This window comes from Urocampus carinirostris, chromosome 17 (genome assembly GCF_059441175.1).
Source record: "Urocampus carinirostris isolate Australia breed hairy pipefish chromosome 17, RoL_Ucar_1.0, whole genome shotgun sequence".
In the NCBI taxonomy this organism is placed as follows: Eukaryota; Metazoa; Chordata; class Actinopteri; order Syngnathiformes; family Syngnathidae; genus Urocampus; species Urocampus carinirostris.
In genome coordinates, this window is record NC_142365.1 from 12,805,638 (window position 1) to 12,825,796 (window position 20,159).

The 20,159-nt window shown below is 37.4% G+C and overlaps 1 protein-coding gene across 3 annotated transcripts in view; it reads left to right on the forward strand.

Moving 5' to 3' along the window:
* LOC148349265 (prolyl 4-hydroxylase subunit alpha-2-like) overlaps positions 1-20,159 on the forward strand; it is a 37,214-nt gene that overhangs the window by 640 nt on the left and 16,415 nt on the right. For all 3 annotated transcript variants that reach the window (XM_088320981.1, XM_088320980.1, XM_088320979.1), the window contains exons 2-8: positions 4,949-5,042; positions 5,279-5,375; positions 8,698-8,849; positions 11,157-11,294; positions 11,731-11,970; positions 16,847-17,043; positions 19,011-19,187. In XM_088320981.1, coding sequence (XP_088177107.1) covers positions 4,961-5,042; positions 5,279-5,375; positions 8,698-8,849; positions 11,157-11,294; positions 11,731-11,970; positions 16,847-17,043; positions 19,011-19,187 — 1,083 coding nt within the window. In that variant the 5' untranslated portion in view covers positions 4,949-4,960. The remainder of the gene's footprint in view (positions 1-4,948; positions 5,043-5,278; positions 5,376-8,697; positions 8,850-11,156; positions 11,295-11,730; positions 11,971-16,846; positions 17,044-19,010; positions 19,188-20,159) is intronic.

A 20,159-nucleotide genomic window follows, 5' to 3' on the forward strand; every position in this document is an offset into this window, starting at 1 on the left:
AATAACCTTAAAAATATGAAAATCATACACTGGTAATGCGAAAACATCCTAAAGTCATCACGATTTTTCTCTGGGACCCCGAAGTCTCGAAACAACTTGGTGTGACGTCACATTCATAGGGGGTCTTTTCTAATGTCGTATACGTATGCATCAATATATTATATATGTTTTTAAACTTTCATGTGAAATCCTTTGAACATGCTACACTTTCAAAATAGGGAAAATTATATTGGGCAAAAATCGTCTCAAGCCAACATAATTTGTCCCTAGGACCCTGGAGTCTAGAAAGTACTATTATTGTGACGTCACGTGCTAGAAAACTCACGGAGGCTGGACTAATTGATGAGACAGGGAGGGAGAGTGTTATAGGGAGAGAAAGAAAGTGAGAAAAAGAAAGGACATTAAAATGAAAGTGAGAGATACAGAGATAGATAATCAAGAAAGAGAGAGAGAAATACAGAGAAGCCAAAGAAAGTAACAAAGAAAGGAATAAAGGCATAGAGAAAGAAACATACAAAAAGAGAAAAAAAGCAAGAAATATACAGAGAGATGATGGATAGACGGGGAGAGAGAAAGAAAGTAAAAGGGAAAGTGAAAGAGATAAAGAGATAGAAAGAAAAAAGAGACAAAGAGAGAAAGAGAAAAAACAAAGAGATGAGAAAAAGAAGGGGAGGGAGAAATATAGAGAGAAAAGAAAGAAGTAGAAAAGTAAGGAAGAGACAGAGAGAGACAGAGAGAGAAGAAAAAACAGTGAGGGATATACAGCAGGAGGAGAGAAAGCATGAAAGACACAGAGAAAGAAATACACAAAAATAAGAGAGAGAAAAAGAGTGAGGAATATACAGAGAAAGGAGGAAAAGAACAGGAGAGAGAAGAGAAGATAAAAAAGAAAGTGAGAAAGACAGAGAAAAAAGAGAGACAAAAAGAGAGAGAAAAAGAGCAATAAATATACAGAGACAGGAGAGAAAGAAAGGGAGAGACAGATAGCAAAAAGAGAGAAAGAAAGTAAAGTAGGGAGAAAGATGAAGAGAAAAAAGAAAGAGAGAAGAAGAGAGAGGAACAAAAGATGACAAAGAGCACGAAATATACAGAGACAAGAGAGAAAGAAAGGGAGAGAGAAATTAGAGAGAGGAGAGAAAGAAAGAAAAAAGAAAGGGGGAAAAATGGAGAGAAAGAAAGAAAGAAAAAAGACAAAGAGAGAGAAGAATACAAAAAGAGAATGAGAAAGAGCAAAAAAAAAAAAAAAAGCTCCTTTTTTGTGCTTCTCAACCTTGTCTCGCGGGCCTCATCCGTTCCACGGGCCGCTTGCTCGACACCCCTGCTCTAGGAGTGCAGAATAGAATAGAATATACCTTTATTGTCATTGTTACAAAATGGGTAACGTATTGTGACAACGAAATTGGGCATGACACTCCAGTTTCACATATTCACAGTGAGGTAAAAAAGCCAAGAAGATAAAGGAACAGAGAAGATAAGGTTATAAAACAAGGAGGATACGGTTATAGTTATAATTTACACAATATTTACACAAGAACTGTCGGCATGTAGGATGTTACATACAGTTTGGAATCGTAACATTTACACTCATGCAAATATTATATTTATAATGATAAACGATTGATGTTTACGATCCCTTCATTCAGTCTGACAGGCACTAACATGTTCGTCTCTTCTGATAAATCCTTGCATGCACACTTAGGTTTTCTTGATTCCTTTCGTTTCTCAAAAATGAAAAACTCAAAAGTTCAAACAATCTGGATTTAGTTCAGTGTGCTTCTTTACGACGACAAAGTAGTTTAAGGTTTTACTTTCCCACAATAATCCCCCCGAAAGCACAGTTGGTGTAAAACTCTCCCTTACACTCATGTTTTCTTTCAAGCTTTCCCTTAATTCAATTTCATGTCACCATGACACGTTGCTTCAATTATCCCATCTTAGTTCATTTTTTTGTTTTTGTTCCAACTGAATAAAACAAACTCTTCCCAGAAAAAGCCCCCTCCCCCCCACCCGCAACACACATTGCACCCAGATTGAGATTACGCTTGACAGAATCCCGTGTCGTCGGATTGTTTTAATTCCGTTAAAAATCCACGACCGTGAAAAACGTCCCTACTTTGGGCTTCTAAAAATACAGCTGCTAGGAATTTCCGGCTATAATTCTTTTTCGCGGTCTGTTATGACATCCGTCGTCAAAAGCGGCTTTGAGAGCGTTTAAAATACAGCAGAGGCCTTTTTAGGAATGTGTCGGTCGTTTCAAAGAGAAACGTGCGCTTTATAGAAATGGAGTTGGGTGGTTTGCATTTGAGGTGATTGTTTGACTTCTTGGGTGACATCGTCAAGGGAGTTTAAATGCCATGGTGGGACATGGGCCAAAAATAGCTCAGAATAACATGAAATTAAATCCAGTACATCCTTTAGGGTTTGTTCGGGTGCTTTGAATTTGGGAAGAAAACCCCAATTGAGATTTTTCAAACCGATTTATAAACTTTAAAAAGGAGTGTTAAGTCATTTTTATTTGTGACGCCCTTAATCACAAGTAGTCTCAAAGGGCTGCACAGACCACAGACTATTATTACACCATCCCCTGATCTAAAACCTACACGAGGGCAAGGAAAAACGCAAAACCTCAACATGAGGTAAACGATGAAACCATGAGAAGCATTTTTAAATATGAAGCAAGTGTTGAATTTTCAGGGAGTTTTACTTTTTTTAATGGAATTATTTGAGTAAGTTTTCTGAGTAATAAACTGAACTAGAAAAACAAAGATAAGAAATAATAGGTGTGTTATCTTTTTTGGGGTGTTGTAATTTTTTGGAAAAACAAACAAACAAAAAAAAACAAAAAACAAAAACAAAACCTCATAAACCCAACTCTTGACGTGCTGGCAACACAGTGCAGCATTCAAGTTAATTTTACAAGGGAAATAGCAAATGCGCTCAATTTTTTTCTAAAATGAATGACAGGGTTCATCCTGCATTTTGATGGCCAAATTTAAGCACTTCTTTTTAAGGACGTTCAAAGCCAATTTTTCCAGTACTTGGTGTTATTTTTGTCTTTTGCAGAGTCACAAAAATATCTGCAATTCAAATATGCAGTTTTTAATCTTGCGTGTGCCACTCGAAGGGAGCGATGATGCTTTATTGGACAATGACATACAAACTAATGCCAGCTGCCGAGGGTAGAAATGTAAGGACAAAGCGGAGCTACCAAAGAGCAGTGTGGGTGTCATTTTTAGGCAGACTTGTTGAGATAAGATCATAAGTATTTACCAGCTCTTCATCAAAAACTCTTTTCAAATCTTAAAAACTCAACATTCAAATTCAAGCATTTTCAAGGATTTCAAGAACCAGTACAAACCCATGTAATGACTTTAGATCTCTTAACCTGACATACTAAATATTATGACTTTTACTAGATTGGTCCGAAAAGTGAATTTATTTGTATTCACATTTCCACGTAACCTGTATAAAAAGGACAAAAAAAATGGTCCTTAAGATAAAAACAATGAAGTTAATCATGTTAAGATCTTTTAACTTTTTTTTTAAACAGCGCCCTCTTCTGGGGAGCTTTGTCTGCCACAAGGCATAAGCGAACTAAGTGGCTACTTAGGGCCACGCGACCACTATGGGGCCCCAAAGAGCGGTTAACTTTTTTGGAGCCAACTTTTTCCCCACTGTCATTTTCGTGTGTTTCGACAAAAAAACTTCTACAAAAATGCTACAAAAGCACTACAAAACTAAATATCAAATATAAGGCTTAAAAATAGGGACCTCTTGTATAATTTTGCTTTCATTAAAAAGAAAAAAAATAGTATAGAAATTCTACAAAGATACTATGATACAAAATACTACAGAAATAATATCCCAGAATTAATACAAAAAAAATACTACAACAATATTACAAAAATACTAAAGAAATATATCAAAAACTATACTTTTTGAATACTTCAAAAAATTATAAAAATATTTCTAAAGTTCTGCTTTAAAAATGCATAAAAAAATAATACTTCATAATACTTTAATTTAAAACACTACCAGAGAAATATTACTAGGACATTTCTCTTGGCCTTCTTGAAGGCCCTGACTTGCCCATTTTTAAATCTCAATGGCTTAACCAACAGCTTTATCCACACTTATTTTATGCTTCAGGACCTGCAAAACTGCCTGTGAAGGCATCCAGGTTGATTCATGAGCCTGGCACCAAGTAATGGCTGTAATGTGATTGGTTGAATGCTTAAATAGGAAAGAACACTTTTGGAAGCAGTGCAACCAGTGGGGACGCAATGAAAGGAAGCTGACAGACTAGAATAGAATAGAATAGAATAGAATAGAGTGCTTGCGTGGGTTTCCTCTGGGCACTCCGGTTTCCTCCCACGTTCCAAAAACATGCATTTCAGGTGAATTGGCCGGTCCAAATTGTCCCTAGGTGTGAATGAGCGAATGAGTTGTCTGTCCCTGTGTGCCCTGCGATTGGCTGGCATCCAGTTCAGGGTGTCCCCTGCCCACTGCCCGGAGATGGCTGGGATGGGCTCCAGCCCCCCCGCGACCCTAATGAGGATAAGCGGTACGGCTAATGAGATGAGATGAGAATAGAATAGAATATACCTTTATCATCATTGTTACATAATGGGTTAACATATTGTGACAATGAATTTGTACAGGGCACTTCAGTTGCACATTTAAATGTAAGCATAAAAAAATTAAAAAGGATAATTTACACAAGAAAGTGTGGGCATGTAGAGGCAGGGTGTTCACTTACAGTTTTGGGATCGTAGTTGGAATTATTAAGTATTAAGTTTTCACAGACAAAATATAATTTGCATCACATGATTCAGATTTTATTTTAAGCCCGCAGAGATGGCCTTGCGGGCCCTGACGGTGCACTACTGGTATTTTTCAGCATGAATGAATTATTCAGTCCAGTAAATCTCGCTACTTTTCTTTGTAGATTTGCGACAAAATGAGGAAGTTCCTGTTTTTTATCCCTGGTCTCCTTCTGTGCTGCTGTTGGAGAACACAAGCGGAGATCTTCACCTCCATCGGTGAGTTCATCAGCCTTGTAGCAATCCTCTTCCCTTCTTGGTCCGTGAGCTGCGACAAGCAAGAAAGCAAAGCACTCTGTTCTTGGTTTTCCTGGCGACAGCGGCGAATTTCACGGTTGAACACTCCCATGGAATTGTCCGCTTCTTTGTGCACTATTAATGGAGTCCTGAATTTGTTGATGATGCATGCCGCACTATATAAAAGCCCTCACAGAAGATGTTTTGTGTGTCTGCAGGCCAGATGACGGACCTCCTGTACACCGAAAAAGAACTGGTCCACTCGCTCCGAGATTACATAAAAGCCGAGGAGTCCAAGCTGGCTGAGGTCAAAAGGTAGGACTCGCAATTCATTGAGGTCCTTGTAAACTGTTTTCAATTATATTTCTTGTCTTTGATGTTGACGTTGTGAAACATTGTATGCAACGAGATTAGACGTAGCACTCCAGTGTAAAATATGTATTGAAAACTTCAAAAAGAAAAAATAAGATGAAGGACTGTCTGGATAAAATAAGCAAAAATAATTACAAAGTAATGCTTAGAGCTGAGGTGTCAAAATCGTTTGAGCCACATAGTAGGAAAAATACAGGGGCTGGACTAGTAGATTAAAGAGAAAGAGGAAGAATAAGCAGAGAGAAAGAAAGAAAGAAATGAAGAGAAAAAGAGAAATTAAGAGAAATAGTGAGAAACAGAAAGTAAAACAAAGAGAAAGGTAGTGGTGACAAGGAGAGAGAGAAAGAACACGATACAATGAAAGAGGGAGAAAGAAAGGTGAGACAGAGAGAAAAAAAAGACCGAGTGAGAGAAGGATAGGAGAGCGAAAGAAATAAAACGAGAAATAAAAAGAAAGAAATGGAGAGAGAAATAAAGAGAAAGATGATAAATAGAAGTAAACCAAAAGAAAAACAAAGAAAGGCTGTGACAAAGAGAGAGATAAATGATAAGAGACAAAGAAATGGAGAGAAAGAAAGGGAGACCAAAAGAAAGGGAGTGGCAGAGAGAAATAAAGGAACCGACTAAGAGAGAGAGAAAGAAAGGGAAAGACAGAGACAAATAAAGGGAAAGGAAGAAAGGGAGGGACACGAGAGACAGAGAGAGATAAGAGAAAAAGAAAGGGAAGGAAAACAAGAGGGAAATGGAAAGAGAGGGTCAAAATAGAAATATAGAAAGAAAGACAAAGAGACAGACAGCAAGAAGGAAATAGAAAGACGGAGAACGAGAAATTAAAAAAAAGAAATAAAAAGACATAAGGGCAAAAGATAGGAGAAAAAGAAAGCCAAAGAGTGAAAGAGAAAGGTGAAATAGACAGAGGAAAAAAAGAATGGAAAAGAGAAAGCAAATGGAGAGCGACACAGTGAGAGAAAAAAATAGAGGAAGAAAGAAAGAAAATGAGAGAGTGAGAAAGAGAGAATGAGAGAGAGAGGAAAAGAGAGAGAGAGAAAGCAATACAGCTCCAGCTGTTTTGTGAGTGGCGCCTGGATTTGGTGACATCCAGTGGGCATATTTGAAACTGCAAGTCATGTTTTGTGTGCAGATTCAGCATTGTCCCACGGGCCGGATTAGAACCCTTGCGGGCCAATCAGGCCTGTAGGCCACATGTTTGGCACCAGTCTCAGAGACTCAGAGTTATAATAATAGTCCAATGAAAATAAATGCAGTCACTTTTTAGCAGCAACAGAATCATTTCAAAACGCTGATGAAAACCATGATGAGCTGGCAGTGGCAGGATAGGACATGTTGGTTACAGCTGGAATTCAAATTTTTATTGCGGTTGCATTTTTGTGCTGCAAATACAGTCAATCCTGGTAATATGACATTAATTCATTTTGAGCTGGGGATTGCAAAGTGGGAGTTTGCGTGTTCTCCCCCGTTGTGTCCCCACTGCCCAGAGATGGCTGGGATGGGCTCCAGCAAATTTTACGAATCAATTATGGACAATTTTTATGAGCCATGCAAAAAATCAAGGTGGCCTTTCTGGTGGTAGATCGTAATAGGAAAAACCTCCTGCAACTGAAAAAGGTGGGTTGCATATAACACGTACAGGGTAAGAAATTTCTCTCAAAAACAAATATATTCGTGATTTACTCAAACTCTTAAAATTTTGTCTTGATTAATGCATACACAAGATTAAAAATGTCATATTTGTAGTTCTGCAAAATACATGATTCACAGCGGATTTCTTTTTTTGACCCGCTTCCGGACTGTTAATAAATATGTGTCCGTACGAGGTTACCAGTCACTGAAATACGTCATGCAACATATCTTTGGAAGGTTTAATCTCTTAGAATTCAAGATATGATTACCATATTTAAAATATGCTCATCACACAAACATCATGATTAGTCTGAGACAAGATACCCCAAAACTCTAAACTTCTAAATGTCCGCAAACTTGGCTTGGTTACATCCAGGACAGTCTAGGCAATCCAACCGTGTACATTTTTTTTAACCCAAAACACACGCTAATGCCGTCAGATTTAAAAAAAAAAAAGAAAAAAAAAGCCTAAAAGCATTTCTGTATCATTGGACATTACTTGTTGTAATCAGTTAGTTTCGCCACATGATTTCAAATAAACAGACTTGTAAAATTCTTCCAAATATGGCTGTTAGACTCTGACCTTATGATTGACTCCAATCTGACACCATTCAATAGCAGGCTTTTTATTTTTTTTTTATTATTTTTTTTTTCAACCGCTTACCACCTGCAACAGCCCATAGGGGCGTGTTTGATAAAACGGCAATCACTTTCTCTATCTCTGAATATGTTTAGCCAGTAGTAACCTATTCAAATGATGATTAACACATTAGTTAGCCAATAAAATTACCAACGTAATTTTATGCCAATTCAAATCAGAGCCGAAAATGAACGTGCATAAATGCATCCATTTTTACGAGTGTGCAAATGTACACAATCATTGATTGACTTCTGGAAGAAAAAGGCAATCATTTACAACTCTTTCAAAATGTCTAAATTATCCAAAGTAAAAAACACAGTTGCAGAGTTTTTATAGCTGTAAACTTGTCGTCTCTATATGGCCACCTTTGGAAACAGCTTGACCTACCCCTAGATAAATGTGTAAAATACAATGTTTAGTTTTTCAGATAGTATTCAAAATTGGAAAATACCAGGTAAGGCTTCAATCTATTGTCCCACCTGTTTTCTTTAGCTACGCTGCCAATGCTACACTCATTTGCAGGCATTTTTGAAGAAAAGAAATAGGCAAGAATAAAAACCTTTCTCTGTGTGTTCCAATTCAGACTGCACAATGTTAGGAGCTTTTGCAGTGATTATTTCAGTTTGGGACAAAACCTCAGAGTCTTATCTTTCAAAAGAGACCAAAACTGTTCATATTCTCCAAATGGTTCAAGCATTAAATTTACTTTGGGAGCTTATGGGATTAGGATTTTAGGCGAATTTTACCGGAACACTAAGGGGTTTATGGTACTGGATAACTTGGAAAATTGCCTTTCAAAGTCCTTACGTTTTTTTTCTCTAAACAAATCGGTCAGGGACAATCTTTTGTCTTAATCGGCCATAAAATCGGGGTCAGAGAAACTTAGTTTACCACAATCACTGTCTTTTCTGAAGCTTGCACCACATGTTGTGTTAATTGGGTTCATCATTGTAAAAGTGTCGTGTTCCTTACATGACATCACAGCTGGGCCAAGAAACTGGACGATCTGACCAAAATGTCCACGTCGGACCCGGAAGGCTACCTAGCTCACCCGGTGAACGCCTACAAATTCATGAAGAGACTCAACACAGAGTGGTCTCTTCTGGAAAGCTTGGTGCTGCAGAACCCCTCGAACGGTAGGAAATCCATCAAAGATAAACTAACAAAATCTGTTGACATTTCCGTGTTTGTCTTCTCTAAGTGGGACCACTTGACTTTGTTTGCTAAGCTGTAAAAAATGAAGCCTCCTCTCTAAACATAATTATTCTGGAAGTACGATTGGAAGCTCAGTGATAACAATCTGTGTTTCCCAAATGAGTTAGGAAAGGCACCAAAGAAGGAATGTCACACCTGCAGCTTTTGCTTATCTGACAGTTTGCGGGTGTTTGGTTTTTGCGTGGGTGAGTGAAACGGATTATCTACAGGGTTCATTGGGTTTCTTGAAATCCTTGAAAAGGCTTGAATTTTAATGTCATGTTTTCAAGGTTTGAAAAGTGCTTGAACTTAGGATGAAGTTTTTGTAAATGTTTGAAATTGTTGCCATGTTTTTCGGCAGTCTGACTCGATAGACCACCCATTAAATGAAGAAAAATAAAATGAGTGCTTAAAATGACGCAGACACGCCTTACTCCACAACTAAATTAGAAGAATTGGCTTTCCTTTATCACGGCGGCTGGGTGGTTGGCGCGCAGAAGTCCCAGTGCGGAGGTCCAGGGTTTAATTCCAGCTACCGGCCGCCCTGTGCATGTTTGCATGTACTCCTCGTGCCTGCGTACTTTACCTAAACAAACAGATCATTCACCAGTGAAGCTGGAAACGGCTCAAGCAGGCAATTAATTTGTTGTGCCCTTGACTATCTTTGTAAAACCATCAAGGGACGGATTTCTAAAACCGAAAAACATTGATGAATAACCACCAACACTGACGTAATCTAAAACTTCCAAATCTTTAAGGAGGGACTAATTTGCAGAATGTTCATTTAAAATTTCTTCCTGGACGAGGAAATACCTTTTATTAAAAAATACCATAAATTCATGAGCCAAATTGTTAGAACTATTAGGGTTAAGTAGCTGTCGAGTAAGTGTCGCCATTGATTCGAACAAAAAAAATCGTATTATCTTTCTGTACAGCAATCATCTTAGAAAAAAACAATGCTTTAGCTTAGGCAAGAATTACTTTAAAAGTCAGCAAGCTGTCTCTTCAGGCTGGTTGAAAAACCTTTCGCTTTGTAGTTTCCTGCAACCTTGTTTGAGTGACCTAGTTTCTTCAGTAAACCAAGGGGTATGCTTTTTTTGGTGGAAATCGATGCCATAGGGGCGCCACTGAGTCAAGGACGTTAACCATAGCAGTTTTAAAGTTATTTGTGATTTAAATGCCCTTTATACATGAAGGAAAGGACGCAGTTGCCGCTGGTAATGGTTGTGTTAGAGCTGATGCCGTTGCAGGGCAGATTTTGCAGCTTCTAAAACCTAAATTTTCCTTATCACTATAAACTTCAAACAGCACCTCACATTTAACAAGATAATGATCAAAGATAGCATTACGGTAACACCAAAACATTAGAGGTTACCACACCCTGGGTCAGAGCAGGGTCTTGAGTATTCCCATCTTATTCAGTGGGCACATCAACTTTTTGATTGAAACCAAATGTATCAATCAGTGACTTTAAAGCAACCGTAAGTGGATTAAATGGGGAGTTTATTTAAACATTTAACTCACCCATAGCTACTAAGTCAGTTAAAAGTCCCAAAACTTCATCCCAAAAACTTGAATATAGTCCAGGTGGGTGATACACAACTACTACATAAATTAGTGGTGACAAGAGGACCTCATAGCGAGTGCTTCAAACATTTTGAAAACAGTATAGGTGCTATAGGAGCAACACCGCTACCTTTTTTGCAAGGCTTTGCCAAATACGAATTAACAAGGTTAGGTGTAGAAGCCTTTTTTTAGCGATAAAAAGTAATTTGGTTTCAACTAGGTCTCACAAAGGCCAATAAGGTGAAGATTGTGATCACTAATAAGGTCATTGACAAGTAAAGCAATCTAATATTTAGAGGACCCAAATGAATAGTGGTGATGATAAAAATATAATTATATATTAAATGCGGATGATTTAGAAATAAATAAGATAACGAATCCAAAAATTCCCCAAAATTGAGGTATGTCTTCATGAGATGGTGGCAATGATAAACATATGAATAAATATTATTAGTGGGTAAGTGAATGTAAAAATCAATTGATAATAAAAAATAAAAATACAAGAAGTGAAAAGTTAAAGAAAATCAAAATCAACATATTACTAACACAAAATAAAGCATAAAACTATTAGTATACATCTAAATAGACAAAACCGACGTTTTATGTTGGGACTTTCCCCTCCTTAGATTTTAAATAAATCATATTTCTTGGATATTATTTTCTTCTTCTTTTGCTTTCTGCAGGCTTCGTTTCCAACATAACCATGCACAGACAGTACTTCCCCGATGCGGAGGACGAAAAGGGTGCGGCCAAGGCACTTATGCGTCTCCAGGACACTTACAATCTCGATTCAGAGGACTTTTCCAAAGGGAGACTTCCAGGTAATTAAGGAAAGCATTTTTTAAAGATATGCGGTGATAAAAGCTGAAATATGTCCAAGTGTAGATCATGGAGTGAGCAGTTAATTAAGTTTTAAGACCTGTTTAAAATTCGGGATGCGTGATAATTATCGGACTGATAGTTATCGAGTGATAATGGACAAATATGACATCACAGTCACCAGCCCAATAGAAAGAAAATACCTGATAATTATTTAATGAAAATAAAATTGATGGTGAATGAATCACTAACCAGTGAATAAAGAAACAAAGAGTTGGTAATAATGGCGTGAAAGTTGTGGTTTAATTTTCCTTGGGAGTAAGTTATAGAAGAAGCAGAATTCCATCGTGGTTATCTGTCGGAAAAAAACAGTTGATCGCGCAACCTTATTTGAAATGATTATTGTCCAATGAGATCTGTCCTTAATTGTGATCCCAGGCATGCACTCCAATTCCGTGCTTAGTGTGGACGATTGCTTCGATATGGGCAAGACGGCCTATAACGAAGGCGACTATTATCACGCCGTGCTTTGGGTGCAACAAGCTCTGAAGCAACTGGATGCCGGCGAGGAAGCTGCGGTTTCCAAGGCGGACATTTTGGACTACCTCAGCTATTCTGTTTACCAAATGGGGGACTTGCCTCGAGCCATCGAGCTGACGCGGCGACTGGTGGCCATAGGTAAGCACAGGGTTCGTACAGTTGCACGAAATCCTTGAAAATGCTTGAATATTAGTGTTGTGTTTTCGAGGATTGAAAAGTGCTTAAATCTTTGGTGGGGTGCTTGTTTTATGCTTGAATTCGTTCGCATTGTTCCCTAACAAGTCTGCTTGAAAATGATGGAACATTGCTCTCTGGCTTTTCTTTGCCATTGCATTTCTTATTACGGGAGTTAATCTTGTTAAACGGCAGATGGCATTAGTTTGTATGGCATTGTCCTATGAAGCTTCATCGCCTCCTATGGGTCACGCCTAAGCTATACCTAAACACTGTGAAATGTGTATTAGTACAACAATAACTTATCAATTATGGACATTTATTATGGGCAATGCAAAAAAACTAATGTCGTGTTTCCCAGTGGTGAATTATAACGGGAAGTACTTCCTGCAACTGAAAATGTAAGCTCCATACAGTATCACATTCATTTATACCCAACACCTATATGGGGAGAGTTTTGTTTCAAAAACGAATGTATTCGTAACTTACTTAAGATCCAAAAATCATTTCTTGTAAAAATCACATATGTAAATTGCCAACACAGCCCAAAAGATCATCGGCTATTCTCTGCCCAGTCTAGAGGACATATCCAGCTCAAGATACAATAGCAGAGCCACACAGCTAAATGTTATTGCACTTCTTTTCATTGCACTGTTGTTATCATGCATTATTCTTTTTTTGCTGTATTATTATAACTTAATCCAAATTTTAAAGCACTACGTTGTTATCAATATTTTTTGCATATTTATCCCGGTAGTCTTCTATCATTTTTCTCTTCAAAGTCTTTATTACGTTTGACCCTGGAGTGCCATGTCTAATCTAGTTGCATACAATGTTTCAAGTCATTGATATCAATGACAATAAAAACATTAAGATATTTTTGTGGCTCTGCAAAATACATGATTTAAAACAGTTTTTTTAAAATGGTACAGTAGAAATTGAAAAATTGTCTTTAAAAGTCCTTACAAAGTGCTTAAATTTGGACATGAAAAGGTTCGCGAAGCCTGTAAGCCATGAATAAATAATCTTGCAAAATGTCGATCATCTGCAAGAGCTAAGGGGGACATTTGTGTTCTCGTTTTAACACTATACGGTACTCAGTATTTGGCAATCCCAGACGCTCCCACTGTAATTACTAGCTGTAGCCTGGGTTAAACCACAGGGTGTTGCCCACCCTATATATAAGCTCCCTTTAACTAGATTTACGCCCATTGTCTGCGGTCACAGCTGTCAGAATTTTTTCTTGGTTAACAAGTGTATCTTACTAGATATGCGTAATGATTTGTATTAATATGCTGTCAATAGAATAGAATACAATTGTCTTTGTTTTCATTGATGGTATAATATCAGTGTTCATTTTACCTTTTGAAAAGTGATGAGTCCCAGGGACTCGCATGCTCCAAAATCAATGGGTCCCAACAGAGATCTATGGGTCCCCAAAATTTAGTGTTATCGAGGTTGAAATTGTAAATCGGTGACAAATATATAATAAAAATCTATATATTCATTCAGTTTTAATCATCAAATTATTAATTCATTTTCTGCATCAAATTATTGTTGGTAATATACCGATTAAGAGGATAACCACAAACCTGTATTTTTTTCCTTTTCTCCTTTTATACTTCCTTTTTTTCTTAACTTCTTTATACAACATAGATATTCGTAATATAATGCATCAAAGCAAGTGAGCCGTTTGAGAGCCGGCTCTCTTGAATTAATTGAGCCGAAAAAGCCGGTTCTCTAAAAAGAGATCGACTTTTCACCACACAACTTGAGATCGACGTGCAGACGAAAACTCGAACCGCGAGACCAAAACAACATCTGCCGGATCTGCCTGACGAAAAGTTTGGAGTGCGGTAAATCTTTGTTTAAAAAAAAAAATGTAATCGGGTAATAATGACAATTTTGTGTCAAAAAAGTTGCGTCCCGGGGACGCACGTTGATTTGAGACTATGTGTCCCCAGCAAAAATTATGCGTCTAGGACGCAGGGACGCAGGCAAACGAGAACACTGCGATATATACAAATAGCTTAGATGCGGCACTCCAAGACAAACATGTAATAAAATACTTAAAGGAAAAAAAATAAATGGTACATTAAGATAGATGGGCAATATTTTCAAGTTTTCAAAAACTGGAAAAATATGTGCATCAGAAAATATCAGAATCTACATTTTTCTATTCATAAGCATGAAAGCTATACTACTAGTCTTATGTGCTTAATAAGAATGGTGATAGCCTGTTAGTATTTTTTTCAAGATTTGTAGCATCTGATAGAGGGCAGCAGGACAAAGAGGTGATGGCAGGGGTGAGAGGAGTCCATAATGAATTTGTTGGTTAATGCCTTGTGTTTTGGTTACACCAAGGGCTTGGCAAACCAAAATGTTGAAGGAGCCATATTGGACCCCCCAAAAATATGTTTGGAGCCACAAAAAAATAAAAGCTTTATATAAGCCCTATAAGAGAGGCAACACATACTGCATTTGTATACTGTATATACTGTATCTGTATATATACTCAATGGAAAATGTTAGGAATGTTCGTGTCTCGTTTGTCTTCCTACAGAAACTTTATCATTTTCTTATATATGTATATATCTATATTATTTGCTTTGGGTGCCAAAGAGCTTAATGTGGCTCCATTGCCTCTTGTTCCTGACCCCCGGGTTAGGTGAACCTAAGCGCAGACACACAAGCTAAATGACAAATGTTTATTTGGGGGCAAAGGGAATTACAGTCCAGGAAACACTCGCAGCTGGCAAAGTTTAGGAAATCCAGAATAGAGCGACGACAGATATACGCAGGCAAGGGAGCAGGAAAATCAAAGGTAAACAACGATCCAACAGCTTTTTCTGTCGGCACAGTCTTTAAATACTGGGATCCTGATTAGAGTCAGGTGCGGGTAATGAGAAAACAGATTTGCGGTCGACCAGTTCATCTGCCTGTCGGCGCCCTCTGGAGGACAGTTACCTGCTGTAACCTAACATGTCCTTAAGACTGGGCGGAGAGCAGCCAAAGATTTTCTGAGCTGTCTCACCTAAAAGTGCACGGTCCATAAATCTACAAAATTATTCTAAGGATATTTTTTTTTTCATTTTTTCGTGTCAGTTTCATTGACGTAGTCCTTCAAGATGGAATGATTAATTACAGTAGACCCCTGGGTTACCTTATAATATTCTAAACTTCGAACTTTGCAGTGTTTGTGTCTGAGAAGTTATGTCTCTAAGAAGCCTGTCTGCTATTGGTCAACATTATACAAAATGATGGGCTGCTATTGGTTTGCGTCACAGAATCTTGAAAATACCAATACGGAATTGGCTGAACTATCTCGTAAGAAAATAATGTCTGATCTTGTTATAAACAATGTTAATTAGATTGATATCAATAAAGACAATTCTAATTCGTATTTATTTACCGTAGTTTCTGCACTATAAGGCGCACCTAAAATCCCCAAAAATGTCCAGGTATTTGAACGTGCGTTATTGATGTGCCTCATTGTCCGGTAATACATTAAATAAACTATTGCAACTATTGCTCTTCCTGCAGTTTTAATTACATGTGCTAAACAGTTAGGTGCACCTTATGCAGGGGAAAAAAAATCTCTTAAAGGAATATATTAAGAGTGTGCATTACAGGGGTTGTATGGATGCCTTAAATCATTGAAAATCCTTGAGTTCTCATGTAGTGTTTTCAAGGGTTGAAAGGTGCTTGAAATTTAGGTGAAGTGCGTGAAAATATTTGTCACGTTTTCAACAAGTATGCCCTAAAAATGACAGAGACAGTGCCTTTCCATCAAATGCAAATGTAAATGGTCTGCGTTTATATAGCGATTTTCAGGTCAATGAAGACCTCCCAAAAGCTCTTTACAATGGGCTTCACTTTTTCACTTACCCATGCACACACGCACACACACACCGATAGCAGCGTCAGCCATGCAAGGCAACTGCCTGCTTATCAGGGGCATTAGGGATTCAGTGTCTTGCCCAAGGACACTTGGGCATATAACACGGAGGAGCTGATCCCAAGGCGAGTGCTTTACCCCCTGAGCTACTGCTGCCCTATCATGATTAACTGCAGCTGGCATTAGTTTGTATGAAGTTGTGCTATGAAGCGTCATCGCCCCCTACAGGTTGTGCCCAAGAGGACAGGTAATATTACACCAGCACAGGGCACAATCAAATAGGTATTAATGGAAGGATTGCATATCAATTATTGAGATTTATTATGGGACATGCAGAAAGGTTTTTTCTAGTGTTAAATTGCAATGGGGAGAACGTCCTGCAACTGAAAATGTAAGCTAGATATTACTGTAGTTTTTACCCTACACCTATATTGGAAGAGATTAAATAAATACGATTTGACTTGAATAACACAGATATATTCGCAATTTACTCAAGATCGGTACTCTCATGTCTTGGTAATACACACCCAACATTGAAAATCACGTATGTCTATCTCAGATTTATTTGTGGCTCTGCAGAATACATGATTCACACCTGATTTCTTCTTTTAATGGTGCTAGAAAAATTGGAAACATTGGTTTTGAAATTCCTTAAAAAGTGCTTGAATTTGGCCTTGAAAAAAACTGTTACGAACCCTGGCCTTATACCAGGTGTGCCTGGAAAGTGTTTATGTCAGTATCTATTTTGTTTTTATTTTATTTTACCCTCTGTATTTGACATTTTGGGTTGTTGAGTATGGAAAATGGAAATAATTATTTTTATTGTTGTATGCTAAATGTTCTTACAGCATTTTAAATTGCCATTTATTGCTTATTTTTTCTCATACAGATTCATTTTTATTGGATTTCTATTGATCACATTCAACTCCCCTGTGCCGACAGATCCCAGCCACCAGAGGGCAGGAGGGAACCTGCGTTTTTTCGAGAAACTGCTGCTCCAGGAGCAAAGGGAGGAGGAGAAGCCCGAAAAAACTATTTCGGAGGAGCCGATCCAGCTGGGAACCTACGTCAGACCCAGAGACCACCTGCCAGAGAGAGAAATTTATGAGGCCCTGTGCAGAGGGGAGAATGACGGAATGGTGAGATGAATGGGGATGATGGAAAGAAATGCATGCAACACGAATTTCCGGTGTTTTTATAGGGGTAAGTGAGGACAAGGTTTCTCTAAAGTTTAGCCAATATTTTTTAATTCACCCCACAACAGAGGTCGAAAAGGCCAGGAGGGATGAGAATGATTGATTCGGTTATTTTTATCTGCTTATACAGTTTCAAATCCGATTCCTTTAGCAGTAGAGGGAAAAGGAGTTGGGATTTCCAATTTCTCATCGTCAGTTATATCTGTAGAAGACATATAATATCTAATTTATGTAATATTTTTGCATTCTTTTACCTTTTTCAATTGAAAACATTCTATTTATGCAAAAGATAAAAGAATGATGATATAACCTTATTTGATTAGTAGCTATAATATCCAATTGATGATAAACGGGCCGACATCTACTTGTACGTGTTATATTTTCTTTCTTATTTGTCTGTAAATAGATCACGAATCAAATTGGTTTAGAAATTTTGATTTCAAGCAATCGGGAATATATATATTATGTTTTCTTTAAATCACTGGATATTATAATATGCGGTAAATGCTTTAGGCATAGATCAGAAGTGTTTTTTTGCGTGAAATACTATAAAAGTCTTGTTTGATAAAATGAATACATAATTAAAAATAAATTAAGTGCAAAAAATGTACACATAACCTGTAGAATGTTGGCATTGACCCCAGTACACACTAATACTTCATGAATACTATACATAAAGGGAAACTGGGGACCAGCGTGCCATCAAATCAACACATTTTTATGAGTAGTATTTTTTTAAACAATATCTTACACTTCTATGTTGAGTATATGATGTATATATGTAGTTTTTCCATTGATTATTTTCAATTAGTCCATTTATTAATTTCAAATTGATGTTTATTTGTGTCTACTTATGACTCTTTAGATGTATTTCAAATGAATTAATTAATAATTAATAATCGAATATTTTTTACATATTTTTACATATTTATTTATATTTAAATATTTTCATAAAATTTGCTAATTTTTTACTAATAATTTGAAAAAAAAAATTTGGAATCATTGTTTTTTAATTTAAATACATTTTATTGAAACTATTTTATGACTTTTCATTGATGTGTTTTAGTTACATATGTTTAAGTATATTTCTTCATTATATTGTAGTACTTTTTGAATTCCTTCAGCCGGATTCAAAAGCCACAGGGCGTATGCAGTCCACACGCTGTTGTTTGCCCATCCCCTTCCTAAAATCAATTCATCAAAATGTATTTGTAAATCCTTTTTTCGTTGTGCTGAATAAAATCACAATATACAATAAGAACATAAAACATTTCCTTTCCCCCCACCCAATAACCAGGAGTGCTGGAGTTGTATTTTTTTTTACCTCTGATATTTGAACCTGGATAAAGAGATGATAGGTATTACATGATTACTATAAACATATTTTCAGTATCTTCCACCCTTTGAGGCGCGCCGGATTAGAAGGCGCTTCGAATTAAGACTATGCATAAATTAACATTATGACATATGGTTTCATCACTAAAATTCATTCATTCATAAATGTTTTTTGTGCTGACCTCGTTCCGAAGGTATCTCTTATCCACCAGCTAAATAGCCAGTGAACAACATCCCGAATAACCAGACTTCTTTTCTTGCTTTTCATTCGAACAATGGCCTCGACTTTTAGCCTTAAAAGTCTGCCGTAAAACTGAAAACAAAGCACTAAAAGTTCGCTTAGGAAGCTAAGACATGCTAATGCAATTTTGTAAACAACGTTAGCACAAAGAAAAATCTTCATTCGAGTAATCACAATACGTTTCTTACGGACAATCTTTGCCCAAAATGTTACTTTATTCAACCACAGCATTCATGTAATATAAAACAAAAACACCCATAAAAAAAATGTAATATTCAATGGTGAGGCACAGAGAGACCACGTGAGGAAATCACATGTTGGTAAACGTTCTCAGACGGAAGCCAGGCGCAGCCGTCTGTTCTGCCGCTACCAGGACGGACACAGGAATCCTCGTCTGCTGCTCAAGCCAATGAAGGAGGAAGACGAATGGGACAGCCCACGTATCGTACGATACCTCGAGGCACTTTCCCATGAAGAGATCGAGAAGATCAAAGAGATGGCCAAACCTCGGGTGAGACCACAAAAACTTTGATACAGTACAGTAGACCCCCGGGATACAACAGGAATCCGTAATGTGAAATTGCTGTATAGCGGGGGATATTAAACTATTGTAATTAGTTAATGCGTTCTAGCTAATAACAATGTATGTTTTACAGGCGCTCCCCTACTTACGACCATTCGACTTGCGTATAACGGTAGATACGAAAAAAAATTCGGGTTGTCGAAAAATATCCGTACATTGCTCTAAGTTAGGTTTTGTATTGTTTGCACCTTAACTGAAGTGCTTCTTTCCGCCGCTACCAGTGTGTGGTGGCGCTGTGAGCGGTCACTCAGCATCCACCCCGAAGAAGAAATCCGTCTTCCACTTCCTCGTTCGTGTGTAAACACGCTGCACTTTATCTCTAGCGCGCTAAGAACTTTGACATTTTTATTGTTTAATATCTCGTGCTTCCATTCAATATGGTTGATGTAAAGTGTAAAGAAGAGGTGAGCTGTTTCTTTTGAAATGACAGTGGAATAAGAAAGCTTGATGCGGTTGAGAAAATGGTCGGAACACTTTTTTGGGCCACTCTTTATCACAGAGGTTGACCTTTAGAAGCGCATCTGCCAAAAGTAAGTTAAACTCTTTATTTATCTTTATAGAACTTACTGTTTTATGATTTTTTTTTAGTACAAAACAATACAGGTTACTTATATAAGTCTTAAACATACTTGTATAAAACTTAAACATACAAAATATAGCACTGAAGCAACTCACAAACAAATTCAACTTCCGAACGATCGTCTCGTTCGTAAGTAGGACAGCGTCTGTATAAGCATATGATTGCAGCCCCAATGTGTAACATTTTACCACTAGATGGCACTCTGTTGTCTGGTGCGAGCAAGGGCTAGTGTTACACGGTGAAGCGGACAAACATGGCGCTGACTTAAGTAGGAATTCCACGGTGTTAGAGAAATACAAATTTCTTGTTTTTTCTACCAA